General features: G+C 42.2%; 1 protein-coding gene and 1 long non-coding RNA gene across 3 annotated transcripts in view; one reads left to right on the top strand and one right to left on the bottom strand.

The window, feature by feature from the left end:
• Positions 1 to 1085: 1085 nt before the first annotated feature.
• Positions 1086 to 11369, bottom strand: LOC132657507 (uncharacterized). Of its 2 annotated transcripts, none has more exons than XR_009595814.1 (2): positions 5619 to 11369; positions 1086 to 4288 (listed from the first exon to the last, which is right to left on the bottom strand). It is a non-coding gene; the product is annotated as an uncharacterized LOC132657507 (long non-coding RNA). The 2 variants fall into 2 exon arrangements; XR_009595815.1 differs by having other exon boundaries at positions 9953 to 11369.
• SLC19A2 (solute carrier family 19 member 2) overlaps positions 10629 to 16834 on the top strand; it is a 35227-nt gene continuing 29021 nt past the window's right edge. The window contains exon 1 of the mRNA XM_027975590.2: positions 10629 to 11007. Coding sequence (XP_027831391.2) covers positions 10807 to 11007 — 201 coding nt within the window. The 5' untranslated portion in view covers positions 10629 to 10806. The remainder of the gene's footprint in view (positions 11008 to 16834) is intronic.

The raw sequence follows: 16834 nt of genomic DNA, 5'->3' as shown, positions 1-16834 counted from the left end.
CCTAGAATCTCCAGTATATCTGCATCATCCTGCTTCTCCTACCTTCATTCATCCTATACATTTGCACCAAATTAGTGGTGCAAGGAATTATACGTAGATAAGTAAGAATACTATCTTTGAGGATTTTATAGACTAGTAATGAGTAAGAGGTAAAAAGTCATGATAAAAATGTGATAGCTATAATAGAGGTATATACATAGCTCCGATGCTACAGAGAATGAAACAAGTAATCTGGAGTGTTAGGGAAGTGTGCAGAGAGAAACTGAAATTTTAATCATTCATTCATTCAACAAATATTAATTGCAATCCTACTCTTGCCAGGCAATGTTGTAGTGCAACAAACAAAAAGTCACTTCTTTCATGGAGCTCTCATTCTAGGGCTCCAGAAAATATGCAAGCAAGCAATTACATCCCCCCTACTACAAATGGGGATGAGTAAATCAGGGTAGAGGGACAGAGAGGTGTCAGGATGAGATACATGCTATTTTAAGTAGGATAAGGTGATAATCAGGCAGAAAGCTGAAAGTAGAGAGAGGGCACCATGCAAGTAACTAGAAAGAGGCTGTTTCAGGCAGAGGGCACAGCAAGTGCAAGGGTCCTGAGGTGGGAGAATGCTCAGTACATACAAGGAACAATGAGGAAGCCAGTGCAGCTGGCCCCAAGTGGGAAGTTAGAGAGTCACCGGAGAGTAGAACAGAAGTACACTGAAGTGGAGTAAGAAAATCAGGCAGGGCTTTCCAGGCCATGGTAAAAACTTAGGATTTAATTCCAGGTGAAAGGGGAAAATACTGGAGGGGTTTGAGTTGAAAAATGGTACGACTTGATATAGACTTAGGAATATCACTCTGGCTGTTGCTGCAAACAGACTACAATTTGGGGAAGACCAAGGTCAGGAAAACAAGCAAGAAGTCTAGTATGTTGTCTCAGAGAAGAAATGGTCATGGCTTGGACTAGAGTTGTAGTGATGGAGGAGATACGATATCTGAGCAGCATCTTGAGAAACTGGTGAGCTACTTGTAATTGAACATAGGAGTGCAGGGCCAGCAGTGAGGAGTGAGACTAGAAAAGTCAGCAAAAGTCAAAAATAAGAATTTGGGGCTTTATTCAGTAAACACTCAAAATTCTTAAACAGAGTTAAGGACAAGGGTAATAATTGATTCCAGGAAGATTATTCTGGCTGTAGTATGGAAACCGACCTTGCTAGGGAGAGACTAGAGACAAGAAAACTACAATCAAATAAATGCAAGCCAGAGGATGAAAATGGTGCTTTAATAATCTGAGTTATGGTTAACCATAACTCAGAGGGTGTACTAAGTTTTCACACAGGAAAGAATATAAGATGAGGGAGTGAGGGAGGTGTTTCAGTTTGGATCTCAAAGGGTAGCAGAAGACAGGAAAAGGCAGGAGAGGGGCATGTTTTCACCAAGGATATACTAGGCAAACCCCAAGCACTATCCCAAAGGGCCTTGCTCGTGTGGCAGCACCTCACCTGTGTGGTACCGCATTTCTGCCCACACAGACAGAACTGGCTGATGAGTAGGCAGCCCTCTGGAAGGGCTGCTCCAAGGCATGGCTGAGCTGTAGGGTGATGTCTTGATGACTGTAAACAAAATTCTGGGTCAAGTATGTAAGAAACAGGCAGAAGAGCCACTTGTGGGCTGAGCTGACCTTTTACTGGATAGCACAGTATAGTCATTCAATGAGTACTGTCAGGACACAACATGCTTCTGTTTGTGACACAGGTCATCAGCTTACAGGTATTTCAAGGGTACGGCCTAGAATAGGGCTTGATGATTCACTGCTGATCCATCATATGACACTTCAAGGTTGGGATTGTTCTATGATTATTTTTTATGGTACCAAGGACAATGCTTGAACCAGAGGCACTTTTTTTAGAAAGAAAAAAGTTTATTTAGTTTTGGCTATGTTGGATCTTTGTCCCTGCATGGGCTCTTCTGTAGCTGTGGTGAGCGGGGGCCGCTCTCTAGTTGTGGTGTGTGGGCTGGTCACTGCAGCGGCTTCTCCTGTCGCGGAGCGCGGGCTCTAGGCACGCAGGCCTCAGCAGTTGTGGCACATGGGCTCGGCAGTTGCAGTTCCTGGGTTCCAGAGTGCAGGCTCCAGTAGTTGTGGTGCATGAGTTTAGTTACCCCACAGGAAGGGGATCTTCCTGGGTTAGGGACTGAATCTGTATCTCCCGCATTGGCAGGTGGATTCGATTCTTCACCACTGAACCATCAGGGAAGCCCGACAGTAGACTCCTAATAAACTCCTGTTGGAATAAACATGACTTGGAAGGGCTGAGATTCCCTGTCACTCAGGGTTCCCACTTATAAACCGAGGAAAATGTCTATTTGTACATATCATACTTAAAGGAATGAAGGAAGAATATAAGTTGGAGAACATACATTTGAAAGGCATTTCAACACCCTGCTTTCAAGAAGAACTGATTTATGGTACATTATATTGAAAAGTAAGGAAATATTAAATAATAGAGAACATAAAAGGCTACATGGCAAGGAGGATTAACATTGGACAGTTAGCCCGCACAACCAAAGTCCGTTTTGAGTTTGCTGCTAATTCTCTTAGTGATCTTGGTAGACTGATTTACATTTCTTGGCCTCAGTTTTGATATTATTTCCAAAATTAATAGTCTATGATTATGTTTTTCTGAAGTACATCATTATATCTATTGTAGAACAAAGTTCAAATTGGGTCATCAGGCATGTTTCCAATTTCATCACATCACATCTCTTAATTTCTCTGTAATCTGGAGTCTTCCTCTGGAAGGTAATACAATAGGTAAGCTGATATAATCCTTGCTTTTGCTCTAAAGTTCTATATGCCACACCATAGGTTATAAATGTTTGACTCGCTCATGCTTTGTAGATCCCTACTTTCTAGGAGGCTATCCTTGAGGGTTTTTAAATGGGTCACTAAAGGATTAGAATTAGTAATCCATAGAGGGCCATTCATTCACCAAGATTCATCAGGCTCCTGCAAGTAGTCAGATAGCCAGATACTGTGCTAGAGAAACAGAAGATTAAGACAAAAAGGTTTCTGTTTTCAGTCCAACAATCTCCTCAATAAGGTCAGGTTAATAAGTCAAATCATTTTATCATTCCCTTTCTATTTTTTATAGTTTATTTTTTATACTAGTGCACTTATATTCTTAAGGGGCTTCCTTATCTCCTAGAGTATACATGCAGCCTTCATAGATTCGAGGGGAGGATTAGTATTACTTAAATTTAAATAATGTCTATATCTGAAATTCATTTTTACATATGGTATAAAATTTCCTCAAATCTAATTTCGTTCATATGAATCAACAGTTTTGCTGGTAAAATTTGTTGAATTATTTATCTTTTTTTCATTTAATGGAACAAAATAATTATCAATTAGAATTTCACACACAATAAATCCTATTTCTGGATTTTCTAGTCTATTTCACTTATGTAGTTCTCTATTTCAATTATATTACCAAATTGATCTGCTTCTAGAACCTTTAAAGCATGTTCTGATATCTGTTTAGGCAAGTACCTCCTTACTAGCCTTTTACAAAAATTTACTAGCTATTCCTGTACATTTATTATTTTATATGAACTTTAAAATCATTTTGGATTCTTAATTGAATAGTTTGGATTCTAACTGTAATTGCATTAAGGTTATAAATTTTTTTTTTTTACTTTACAATATTGTATTGGTTTTGCCATACATCAATTAACTTGGGCGAAAGGGATATTTTTATGATGTTATTTTCCTACCCAAGGTCGTAATATGTCTGATCATTGGTTCACACCTCGCTTTACGTCAAGTCAATAAGAAATACTTTTAAAAAACAATATCTTCAATGAGAGGACAAATAAAGCCCTTGTAAAACAACACGCTCTCATAAATTGACGAGAGGAATAAACAATCAAAAGAAAAATGAACAAAGTACAGTTCAGTTCAGTTCAGTAGCTCAGTCGTGTCCGACTCTTTGTGACCCCATGAATCGCAGCACGCCAGGCCTCCCTGTCCATCACCAACTCCTGGAGCTCACCCAGACTCACGTTCATCGAGTCAGTGATGCCATCCAGCCATTTCATCCTTGGTCGTCCCCTTCTCCTCCTGCCCCCAATCCCTCCCAGCATCAGAGTCTTTTCCAATGAGTCAGCTCTTCGCATGAGGCGGCCAAAGTACTGGAGTTTCAGCTTTAGCATCATTCCTTTCAAAGAAATCCCAGGGTTGATATCCTTCAGAATGGGCTGGTTGGATCTCTCATAATTTACAAAAGAGTAAATCCAAATACCTGACAAACATATGGAAAGGTACTTAAATTCATCTGTAAAGATTTTCAAATTGAAGACAAAATGTGGCATCACTTTATACCAGGGTTTCTCAGTCTTGGTACAATTGGCATTGTAGGCTGGATAATTCTTTATTGTGGGGGCTTCCTTGAGTATTCCAGGATTCTGGCAGAATCCTTGGCTCTGCCCACTATAAACTAGTAGCACCAACCCTCAACCTTGACTGACAATCAAAAATATCTCCAGACTCTGCCAAATGTCCTGGCGGTGGGGGTGTGGCAAAATCAATAAAGATTGAGAACCAATGATTTTCACCTATCAGACTAGCAAATGTTTTTAAGCCTGATTATACCTGTTGTTGGCAAGCACCCAATGCAAAAAGAATACTCTCATATGCACCTACTAAAATTGTAAGTTATTATAGCTTCTATAGAAAGTGACTGAACAATGTCTACTAAGAATATGTAACTCTGATTTAGGAGTTATCCTACTCCTAGGAATAAATTCCATAAAATGAAAACAATATACAAACACATATTGTACAAGGATGTTAATTGCAGCATTGTTTGGCAGTGACCAAAAAAAAACTAAAAACAGGTAAATGATCATAAAAGGGAATGGTCGAATAAATTTTAATACACCCACACAATGGAATATTAGAAAGAATTAAAGCTTAACCTTATTACATGGAATGTTTTCCATGAATTATTCCTGAGAAAAAGCAAGATTCAAAAGGGTACATAATATAATTCTACTTTTGCAAAACACACATTCCCTCATTCTTTCATATATAGATCTTCCTAGCTTACACAATGGGGCCATCTCAATAAACCTATTGTAAGTTGAAAATATCTTAAGTTAAAAATGCATTTAATACATCTACCAAACATCACTGCTTATCCTAGCCAACCTTAAACATGTTCAGAACACTGATTTTATCCTACAATTGGGCAAAATCATTTAACACAAGGCCTACTTTATAATAAAAGTGTTGAATATCTCATATAATTTATTAAATGCTTACTGAAAATGAAAAACAGAATGGTTGTCTGGGTATGGAATGGCTATAAGTGTGTTGGTTAGTTACCCTCATGAGTACCTGGCTGACTTGGGGCTCTGGCTGCAGCAGCTTCCTAACATCACAAGAGAGAATCACACCATGTGAGCCCCTTGTTCTTGTTCACTCGCTAAATCGTGTCTGACTCTTTGCAACCCCATGGACTGTAGTCTGCCAGGCTCCTCTGTCCATGGGATTTCCCAGGCAAGAATACTGGAGTGGGTTGTCATTTCCTTCTCCAGGGGATCTTCCCCACCCAGGGTTGGCAGGCATACCTTTTACAACTGAGCCACCAGGGAAGCCAACACTAGCTGCAGAAAAGCTCAAAATTCAAAATCCCAAGTACGACTTCTACAGAATGCCATGATAAAGTTGAAAAACCATTAAGCTGACCCATTATGAAGTTGGAGACCATCTGAACAGAGAAAAAATGTCTCTCAATATTCTATTTATATCAACAGAATGAGCAAAAGATTTGCATACCATATCTTACAAGGCTCTATTTTTCAGAATATATTAAAAAAAAACCTCTTATGACTCAAGAACAAAAAGATAAAGAATCCAATTATAAAGAGCGCAAAAGATTTGAATTGACCTTGCTCCAAAGAAGCTATACAAACAGCTAACAGACACATGAAAAGATGCTCAATATCACTAGTCATATTAGGGAAACACAAATCACAGTCATGAGACACCATTTCACACCTCTAGGATGGATATTTGAAAGAAAGAAAATAACAAGTGCTGGCCAAAGATGTGGAGTAATTGGGATCCTCACACATCGCTAGTGGGAATGTTAAATGGTATAGGGTCCGAGGAAAACAGTCTGGTCATTCCTTAAACAGTTGAACATAGAATCATTAGGTGATCTAGCAATTTCATTCCTAAATACCCAAAAGAATTAAAACCAGGTATTCAAACACTTACACATAAATGTTCATAGCAGCACTATTCACATAGTCAGAAAAAAGAAAACAACCAGAAAACCTATCAGTCGATGAATGGATAAACAATGTGTTATATATATAAAGCGGAATATTTTTCAGCTGTAAAAAGAATGGAGTACTGATACATGATTCATGTGTCAATGAACCTTGAAAATGTTACACTAAATGAAGGAAGTGAAGTCGCTCAGTCATGTCCGACTCTTTGCAATCAGATGGACTGTAGCCTACCAGGCTCCTCCATCCATGGGATTTCCGAGGCAAGAATACTGGAGTGGATTGCCATTTCCTTCTCCAGGGGATCTTTCCAACCCAGGGATGGAACCTGAGTCTCCTGCATTACAGGCAAACGCTTTACCGTCTGAGCCACCAGGGAAGCCCCAAATGAAGGAAAGCAGAAACCAAAACTCAATATTGTATGATTCCTTTTATGTGAAACATCCACAACAGTTAATATGTCCATAGACAGAAAGCATATTAGTGTTTGTTAGGGGCTAGGAGGAGGGAAGGATAGGGAGTGATACTTAAGGGGTATAAGTTTCCTTTAAGGTGGTGAAATGTCTTAGAACTAGATAGAGGTGATGGTTGCCCAACACTGTGAATGTACTAATACCAGAGTTGTACACTTAAGTGCAGTTACTGGGTCATCTTGTATTACGTGAACATTACCTCAATTAAAAAAATGTATTCTATTTACCTCTGCATTAGTTTCCTAGTGCTATAAAACAAATCACTACAAATTTAGCAGTGTAACAAAATTAAAATAACAATATAGCTCACAGTTCTGTAGATCAGAATTCTAGGGGTCTTGGGTGGTTTCTCTACTTCAAGCTTGACAGGAAGAAATTAAAGTGTTGGCTGGGCTCTCATCTGGAAGCTCAGAGAAAGAATTCATTTTCAGGCTTGTTTGTAGCCAGATTCAGTTTCTCCTGATTATGGGACTGAAATCCCCAGTTCCTTGCTGGCTGTCAGCCAAGAATTAGTCTCAACTGCCACAGGGTGCCTTGGCACATAACCCCGTCCAAAAACAGCGTGGCATATCTTTCTCTTACTTCAAACAGGAGACAGTTCAATTCAGTTCAGTCATTCAGTCGTGTCCGACTCTTTGCAACCCCATGAATTGCAGCACGCCAGGCCTCCCTGTCCATCACCAACTCCCAGAGTTTACTCAGACTCACATCCATCGAGTTGGTGATGCCATCCAGCCATCTCATCCTGGGTCATCCCCTTCTCTTCCTGCCCCCAATCCCTCCCAGCATCAGAGTCTTCCAATGAGTCAACTCTTCGCATGAGGTGGCCAAAGTACTGGAGACAAGTCTCTGCTTTTAAAGGGTGCCTGTGATTAGACTGGGCCCACCTGGTTAATCGCAGGTGGGCCGTACAAGGTAACAGTTGTATTGTCTGGTTAACTTCACCAGTTCCACCCCCCACTCAAAGGGGTGTGGATTATACAAGGGCCAGCTTGCTGGGGGTCATTCTTACAATCTGTCATGATCTCTTAGAGAAAAATAATGAAACAGTTTACTAATTCAAGAACAACTTCTTGTTAATGCCCAACATTGCCTAAGTGATTTATACCAAGGAAAAATTTCAGGACTAATGATTTATAGATGAACACAACTCAGGTCTCCAAGACTCAGGGAAGGGATGGAAAGCTGTTCTTAACAGGTGGGCTTCTCCTTCTGAAGCCTCTCATTTGTTTTTCTTTCTCTTCTACTAAAGCACTGAATGTAAATGTGAAGCAATTGCCAAGAGGACCACTGATGTCCCCTCTGTAATCAAAATGAAAGGCAGATACTGTGGCTGGAATTCAGGGGACTAGATAATTGTATTATGTAGTTCTTACTTTTTTGGCCTGAAGTTGCCTATTACTGAAGTTTCTAAAGACTAACCTAGACAGCATATTAAAAAACAGAGATATTACTCTGCCAACAAAGGTCCATCTAGTCAAGGCTATGGTTTTTCCAGTGGTCATGTATGGATGTGAGAGTTGGACTATAAAGAAAGCTGAGAGCTGAAGAAGTGATGCTTTTGAACTGTGGTGTTGGAGAAGACTCCTGAGAGTCTCTTGGACTGCAAGGAGATCCAACCAGTCCATCCTAAAGGAGATCAGTCCTGGGTGTTCATTGGAAGGACTGATGCTGATGCTGAAACTCCAATACTTTGGCCACCTGATTCAGACAGCTGACTCATTTGAAAAGACCCTGATGCTGGGAAAGATTGAGGGCAGGAGGAGAAGGGGACAACAGAGGATGAGATGGTTGGATGGCATCATCGACTGGATGGACATGGGTCTGGATGAACTCCGGGGGTTGGTGATGGACAGGGGAGCATGGAGTGCTGTGGTTCACGGGGTCACAGAGTCGGACACGACTGATTGAACCGAACTGAAAGACTAAACTTTGTGGGTTATACTACTGATAGGCTTCCCAGGTGGCACTAGTGGTAAAGAAGCTGCCTGCTAATACAAGAGACATAAGAGAGGAGGGTTTCCTCCTTGGGTAGGGAGAATCCCCTGGAGGAGGGCATGGCAACCCACTCCAGTATTCTTGCCTGGGGAATTCCATGGACAGAAGAGCCTGGAGGGCTACAGTCCCTAAGGTCACAAAGAGTTGGTCATGACTGAAGTGACTTAGAACACAGAGCACAAATGTATACCTGCTGATAGTTGCCATATTAGAATTAAATCTGGAAAGTTTTTAAACAGAAAAATATACAAACATATTCTCTTGGCCTACTGAGTGACAATGTCATCACACAGCATGTAGTCTTCAGAGCGCAAAAGGAAATACAATCTTAGTATTATTGCAGAAGTAGTTTGGCCCTGTGGAATTCTGGAATGATGGCAAGGTTCCCTAGGGCTTCCTGGACCACACTTTGAGACCCACTGATAGATGTATGACTTCCCCGGTGGCTCAGCAGGTAAAGCATCTGCCTATAATGCGGGAGACCTGGGTTCAATCCCTGGGTCAGGAAGATCTCCTGGAGAAGGAAATGGCAACCCACTCCAGTATTCTTGCCTTGAAAATCCCATGGGCTGAGGAGCCTGGTAGGCTACAGACCATGGGGTCACAAAGAGTCGGACATGACTGAGTGACTTAAACAGTGGCTATCATAACTGATAGATGTATAACAACAACTGCATTTCTTCAGCAACCGATCAACTCACGTACTTTGGGGCATTCACTTGTGAAGTTTTAGAAAAAAACTCCTTTCCCTTTACTAGTACATTGTTTCATTTAGTAGAGTTACTTTTGTGGCTACTGTAAAAAGTATTCTTTTTGCAGAAATTGTCATTTGCTGACTCAGGAGGAAAACTGGGCTAAATAGGTCTAACACACATTATGCAAAACAGAGTTAAAAAATATTTTCTCTGAGCTTCTGGTAGGATCTGTTACTCTCTAAATACAGCACAGGTAAATTGCTTTAAACGGTTCGGCTGGTCTGCAGTAGGAGGATTGGGATACAGTCAAGCTGAGTCAGGCAGAAAAAGGCTTAGAGAGAGAAATGAAAGAAAGCATTGCGGATTCTTGACACGCTTTGCCCTTGAAAACTATTCCAAGACCTCTGCTGTGGTTTTTTAAATAAAGAGACCGATCATAATTCGTGATTGCTATAATGACTCGGGATTTCCACCTTATGTTCTAAATACTGGCTATACTTACAGCTTTGTTTGCTTCCATTGTATTCCGCTTACAAACTGTAACAAAATAAAGCCAAAACGCTTTCAAATTAGGATTCCAGGACATCTTTCGCTTTAAGTGACTGGCTCTTTCATTCTTTTCACAGTATTTTGTCTGCTTTTTCCTGCTCAGGCTCTTGGTCAAAGCCTCAGAACTCTTAGACACCGGGCTGCTTCTTTTTTTTTTTTTTTTAACTGTAGATGAATACAGTTTAAGAGCCGGAAACCTACTGGAAGAAAGGCACAGCATTCCCCCGTCCCAAGGTTAAATCTTTGACTGGTGCTGGCCACCTGGGAAAGAGAATCTGAACGGACGTTCTAAAAGGGACCGTGGTTAAGAATGAGAGGCTAACTGGGGATGAGACCCACTCCGAGCACTCGTGACCTGTGAGATGCAGTACCGCGGATGCACTAGCCACCTCTCATCACCGCGTTCTCACCAGGGTCATACTTGTCCTCCGCCCCTGAGCCAGAGGACGTCAGTGGTCACGCGCCCGCCGCCGCCGCCTACGCGGGTTCGCATCTTGTGAGCCACCGACCAATGGGAGAGAAGCCACTGCCAGGCGTCCTCTCCGATTGGTTGTCGGCAGGGAGGCGGTGGCGGAGGGCGTGGCTAGTTTTCCGCGGCGCTGCTGGTGGGCTGCGGCACGTGTGCCTCCAGACACTGGGAAAGCCTGGGACCTGCTGCGGTGGGAGGCGACTATCCCAGAACTGCCTGCCCCTGCCGGGAGGAGGCGCCACTTACAATTGCAGGTGCCTGCGCTGGGGGCAGCGCTTAAGCTTCACTCTAGCTGGCAGGAAGGAAAAGAAGGAAGGGGCCGTGTCCCCGCCCCCCGGATGGTCGTGCCCGGCCCGGTGTCCCGGCGGGCGGCGGCGGCGGCCACCATGCTCCTGCACACATCTCGGGTCCCACGCGAGTGCTGGTTCTTGCCCACCGCGCTGCTCTGTGCCTACGGCTTCTTCGCCAGCCTCAGGCCGTCCGAACCCTTCCTGACCCCTTACCTGCTGGGGCCGGACAAGAACCTGACGGAGAGGGAGGTAAGCGCGGCTGGCTGGCGGTGGCTTGGCCGGCGCGGGGCGCGGACCGGCCGAGACGTGAGGAAATCGGTGAGAGCGGGGCGGAGGGGACGCAGGTGAGGAAAGGCGGAGGAAGAAAGTCTCTGGAGCTGCGGGGAGCCGTTCTGGAGAGAGATTGCTGACTTTCCCCAGTTGGAAGGCGGCTCCGTGTTGGGCGCTGCCTTAATTCACGCTGTGTTTCTGTCCTCGGTCGGATTGGAAGGGCAGATCTTAAAGGTGAAGGACTCGGAGCGCGGTTCGGCGTTTGGGAGCCCCAGTGCACGTGTGCTTCAGGCGATGTGTTGATGTTGCAGTAGCCCCTCTACTCCACCTGATCCATCTTGCGGGCGGGGGAGGAGTGGAGAGAATATTTGGGAGGAAAAGCGAAAACAGCAAGCTGTACTTTGGACATGGTAAAGGTTTAAATAAATATTTGCTGCGTAAAAGTAAGGAGCCACATGCCGAGTGACTCCTGCTTTCTGAAAGGACCTTCCCCTCTACCTCCTGCACCTTCTTCCCCTTCCTTACATTGTTTACCCTTGACGGATGATCGTGCTCAAGGAAGAAGTGTACAGAACAAGAACCATCATCTTGTCTTGATTTTTATTGGGTGAGACTGTGTCCAAGGATACGCCTCACTCCCCTCCCCCGCCCCCCGCCACCTCTCTGTGATAAAAGCAGATATTTAGATGGTATCACACAGTTGTCATTTAACTATAGTTTTTCGTGCATTGTGAATTGTTGCTTCACGGATGTTAGTTTTGCTCCTTCTGTTCTGCCCGCGATGTTCAGAGTAATTGAGATTACACAGTCCAAGATCAAGAACTTCTTGCTGACTGATTTTCCCTAGGAGAATTTATAAGTACTTTAGAAGTGCATTGTGTGCTTCAAAAAATGTGCTCAACTCTTCATAAGTGTATGTCAATCTCAACATCTGTTACTTGAAAAAGAAAGACCTTAACTGGAAAAGGAATTAAATTGAAGTTACTCCCATACAACCCAAATAAAGCAGATTCAGCATCCTCTTCCTTGAATACTACAAAGCATGGAAGCTGAGATCTGGTATTCCTTTCTAGAACATCACAAAGGGTGAAAGCTGAGTGCAGATGTTAGCTGTCCCTTTTTTCCAATGTCCACTCCTCTCACCCTGCCTCCCTGCCCCAGTTGCTCCCAGTGAAGTCCTCCCATTTAAACCTTACTCCCTTCACAGTGATTACTGGTCACCTCTTTTGAATACCCCTGCATAACAGGTCAGAGCAGGATGTAATTACTTATATTCCAATTTGTTGTTGCATTGCTCTTCCATTTTCAAGGGCACTTAACAAGGGAATTGAAATTCTGGCCTTGAACCCTGGGTTGAGGATTTCATTTGAGTTTCTCATATTGCCTTGCAGCTAGCAAGTAGCATTAACTTTTACCCGACTTCAGCTTTGTTTCTCAGTCTTATGGACTGCTCCACAAGGAACTGTAACAGTTACTCATTACCTGTTTGAAATAGAATATTGGTTAAAAACAGTAATGCAGTGGAAAGGGCCAACTCCTGTGAACAGAATGATCCTAGAAGAGGGAACATGACTTCCTTAAATAGAATGATTCTATTAATAGAACACCCCAAACAACACTGAATCTGAGGCCTGACCTCTGAAGCAGAAATGATAACTACTTTTGAGCTGTTCACAATTAAAATTTCATGTGCCCTGCCATGTGATCTGCACCTTGCCTGAAAGAGAAGCACGGTTGGGGGGGGGGGGGGGACAGGGGACATGCTTCCAGTGTTGCTATCTGAAAGCCAGTCTGTTTGGCACAAGTGCCCTGGGCAGAATTGCTATGTGACGCTCCGTCATGTGCCCTGATTATCACAAATCTTCCTAGGGCGAATGAAATATGTTGGGAGGGCGGTGTAGTGCAATAAAGCAGGGGTGCCAGGCCCAGGAAATATTCGCTGAATGTGTAAGAAAACAGAGCATGCTTCTGTCGCTGCAGATTAGTGGAGGAAGAGGGCGCGGTTTAAAGAGAAATCTAGAGGTCTGGAAAAGGATGTCATTTGTCTCTGAGAACCTCAGAATTGTGGCTGATTCTGTCCTGTTGGCCAGGCACAGTATAGCTCTGTCCAGACTCTCTGGAATCCTAGATTTTTAAAATCTCTAATAACTGAAATAAACAGCACAACTTGTTCTCCTTCCTAACTGAGTGCTTGTTTTTCACCTCTGGACAGTTATTTATTTACTTAATATTATATGATTTTTTTTTAAGGAAAGTGCATGGTTAGTAATATTTGTGTTGAATTTTATATTTTATATTTCCTCCAGGAGACTTTAGAAGGGCCAGATCTTGGATAGAGCTATTGTTAACCAGGTCCAAAGACAAAAGGAGGAGAAAAAGGACAGAATTTCCTCTTTCCATTCTCAAAGGATTTCTTCCTTAGATTATAGGAAAACCGTTAACCTGTATCACTTTATAAATTTTAGATAGGTTAAAATTTGTATTTCAGTAGTTAAAAGCCAACTTTTAATAAAATAGAGCTCTTTACCACCCAAAACTTTTTTATCCTCTCACCTTTTTCAGCATGGGATTTGACATTCAGTACTGTTCTTTGGGACTTTGCCAGTGGCTCAGCAGTAAAGAATCTGTCTGCCACTGCAGGAGATGGGGGTCCATCCCTGCATGGGGGAAGATCCCCTGGAGCAGGAAATGGCAACCCACTCCAGTATTCTTGACTGGAAAATCCTGGATAGAAGAGCCTGGCGGGCTACTTTATTTATTTGGCTGCACTGGGTCTTAGTTGTGGCATGTGGTTTCCCCGACCAGGGATTGAACCTGGGCCCCCCATTTTGGGAGCGTGGAGTCTTAGCCACTGGACCACCAGAGAAGCCCCTCTTTGATGTTTTTAAAGCATTCGATTTAATATATTAAAACTACTGTACCTGCTATTCAGAGCCTTACAGAATTTGGCTGTTACTTCTTAACACCCTTATCTCCTACTCCATCCTTCTTCCTCTTGCCTTCTATTAATATGTGCTCAAATTCCATCCATGTTAATCTTATAGTCATAAATCCAGCATATCCATTCTCTCATTTACCGGCTTGTACTCAAAGATGTGATCTCCGCTTGGGATAATCTTCTACAGAACTCTTGATATCTTTCTGTTGGCCTCTGATTTTCTCATCCTTCAAGGTCCAGTTCAAAGAAGCAACCCCGTATTTCCTATTCTCCCTTATCAATAATTTGTGTGTATATATTCTTCACTAGGTTCAGAACTCCTGGAGAACTGAGGCTTCATTTTATTCTTTTTTTGTCTGTTTTTGTAATCTTCATACAGTTCGGAAATAGTATTGTGCAAATAAGTGCTTATTAACTAGTAGTCTAAATGAAACGATTCTGAAAGTCTAAAGCTGAATTAGAGTTTAAAACTAAACATGTTTTTCCTTAACTGTTTGTGTCTCAGAAGAAAGCACAAACAAGCTCTGATCCAAAAATCTGTGAAAGACACTTTAGAATAAAATCAATTCCCTTTTCTCGAATGACAGATGTTACCTGAGATAACAGGGTGTTGTCCAAGAATGGGCAATGAGATAGAAAGTAATCTCTGTAATCTGTGCATTTTTGCATGTAGGAAGTTTCCTGAAGGGAAAGTATCCACCAAAGAATTTATTTCCTGGTTCCACGGCTTCTTGGAGGCATTGAGAGAGAAGGGATCTTCTTTTTTTTATTATTAGTTTTTTATTTTGTATTGGGGTATAGCCGATTAACAGTGTTATAGTTTCAGGTGAACAGCAAAGGGACTCAGCCATACATATACACATATCCATTCTCCTCTAAACCGCCCTCCCATCCAGGCTGCCATACAGCTTTGAGCAAGAGTTCTCTGCGCTTTACAATAGCTCCTTGTTGATTATCCATTTTAAATATAGCAGTGTGTACATGTCCATCCCAGACTCCCTAACTATCCTGAGAAGGGATCCTCTTTTGGAGACTTTTGGAGACCCAGTGGCTAAGCTCTGTAGGTTGTTTGGTCTTCTTTCTTCTTGAAAGCCCCATAAAAGCACCCCTATACAGGTTGGAAAAGGTGCTGTTGGCATTAGAAGTAAGGGGGGAACGTAGTAGATAATCAAAAGCAGTTTTCTGATTGAAGAAATGGGGCGTCTGAATGTGGTGGATTCGGAATATCCAGGTCAGGTTCTTCCTCTGCCAGTGACGTGCTGGGATAATTTTGGGCAATTCACTTAAGGCCTAGTTACTTTGGTTGTAAGATAGAGATGATAAAAGCAATTACCTCTTTGCCTTGTTTGGATGAAATGAGGTCATACAGGTGAGGTGATTAGCATAGTGTGTAACAGATGCTCTGTTATACTGCTGATAATACTGTGGAAGAGGCTGTCCACTTGGGTTGATGTCTCTCCTAGGAGTAAATTCTGGTTTCTTATTTAGAATAACTTAAAGAGAACACATCTGGTCTTTTTCCCCCTGCTTGCCTTATTTTTGTTTCTGCTTGGCATTGCTTTTCCTCATCTTCATTATCTAAATTGTGGTTTTTGTATTAGGAGTGGAATTAGACTCATAAATATAAATGGAAAATGTGAAGGTGGAGAAACATGCAGAGTCAACCAAAGGAGGCAGTTTCACATTTAAGAAAACTATGGGAGAATATCTAAAACTATAGGCTGAAAAGAAGTGGGAATTTGCTAATGGAGCACACCTGTGCAAAGTCTGTAGGGACGCCGTCACTCTTCAGGACTTGCATCTCAAGGTTGCCCTTAACTGCTCTGCTTTTCTACTGAGAAGTGTCTGACCCTCTGCTATGTCAGCCAAGTGCACTTTGCTCCTCGTTTGCTGAAATTACTACACTTGTGAATGGGAATCATTTCTGCCGTTCTCAGTTATTCTTTTATGTATATGTTCAGTCACAAGAAAGTTTCCTGGTAAATGGAGGTTGCTAAATGATTTAGAAAAGGAAATTAGACCAGAATTCATGAAGATGAGGCTATTAGATCAATCACTTTTTTTTTTCCTTTTTTTTTTCAAATTTACTGTTAATTGGAGGATAATTGCTTTACAATGTGTGTTGGTTTCTGCCATATAACACGGTGAATCAGCCGTAAGTATACATATATCCACTCCGTCTTGCACCTCCCTCCTGCCCATCCCCGCCCCTTGGGGTCATCGCAGACCACTGGTCTGAGCTCCCTGTGTTACACAGCAACGTCCCCCTAGCTGTTTCGCACATGGTTGTGTATTTGTTTCAGTGATGCTCGTTCAGTTCATCCCATCCTCTCCTTCCCCTGCTCTTCTTTCCACAAGTCCATCCTCTACTTCTGCATCTCTGCTTCTGCCCTGAAAATAGGTTCATCAGTACTCTTTTTCTAGATTCCATATATATGCATTAATATACAATGTTTGTTTTTCTCTTTCTGACTTATTTCACTCCATATAACGAACTCTCGTTTCCTCCACCTCAGTTCAGCTGACTTCATTCCTTTTTGTGGCTGAGTAATCTCCATAGATGAATCACTTTTGATGCTCAGCCAACCAGAAATCAAGTCTGGAATGTATCTCAGATTATGTTTTCCTTTTATAGTTGTTCTCCATTGGCAAATATTTTATAATAATTTTTTACTATATTGTTCCTCTAAAACTTTAAAATGATTAGTCCATGTTACACTTGGGTGAACTGAGGTATACATGAGAATTAAAAAAAGTAGAGGGTTATATCACTCCATCACAAAGTATTTAGCCTGTTAGCAGGACTGCCTTTCAAAAAGCACTTAAAAACTGAGGCCACTGATCTAAACTTAGTGATCACTTAGAAAC

This window comes from Ovis aries, chromosome 12 (assembly GCF_016772045.2).
Source record: "Ovis aries strain OAR_USU_Benz2616 breed Rambouillet chromosome 12, ARS-UI_Ramb_v3.0, whole genome shotgun sequence".
NCBI lineage: Eukaryota > Metazoa > Chordata > Mammalia > Artiodactyla > Bovidae > Ovis > Ovis aries.
This window is presented reverse-complemented; position numbering and strand designations above follow the sequence as displayed.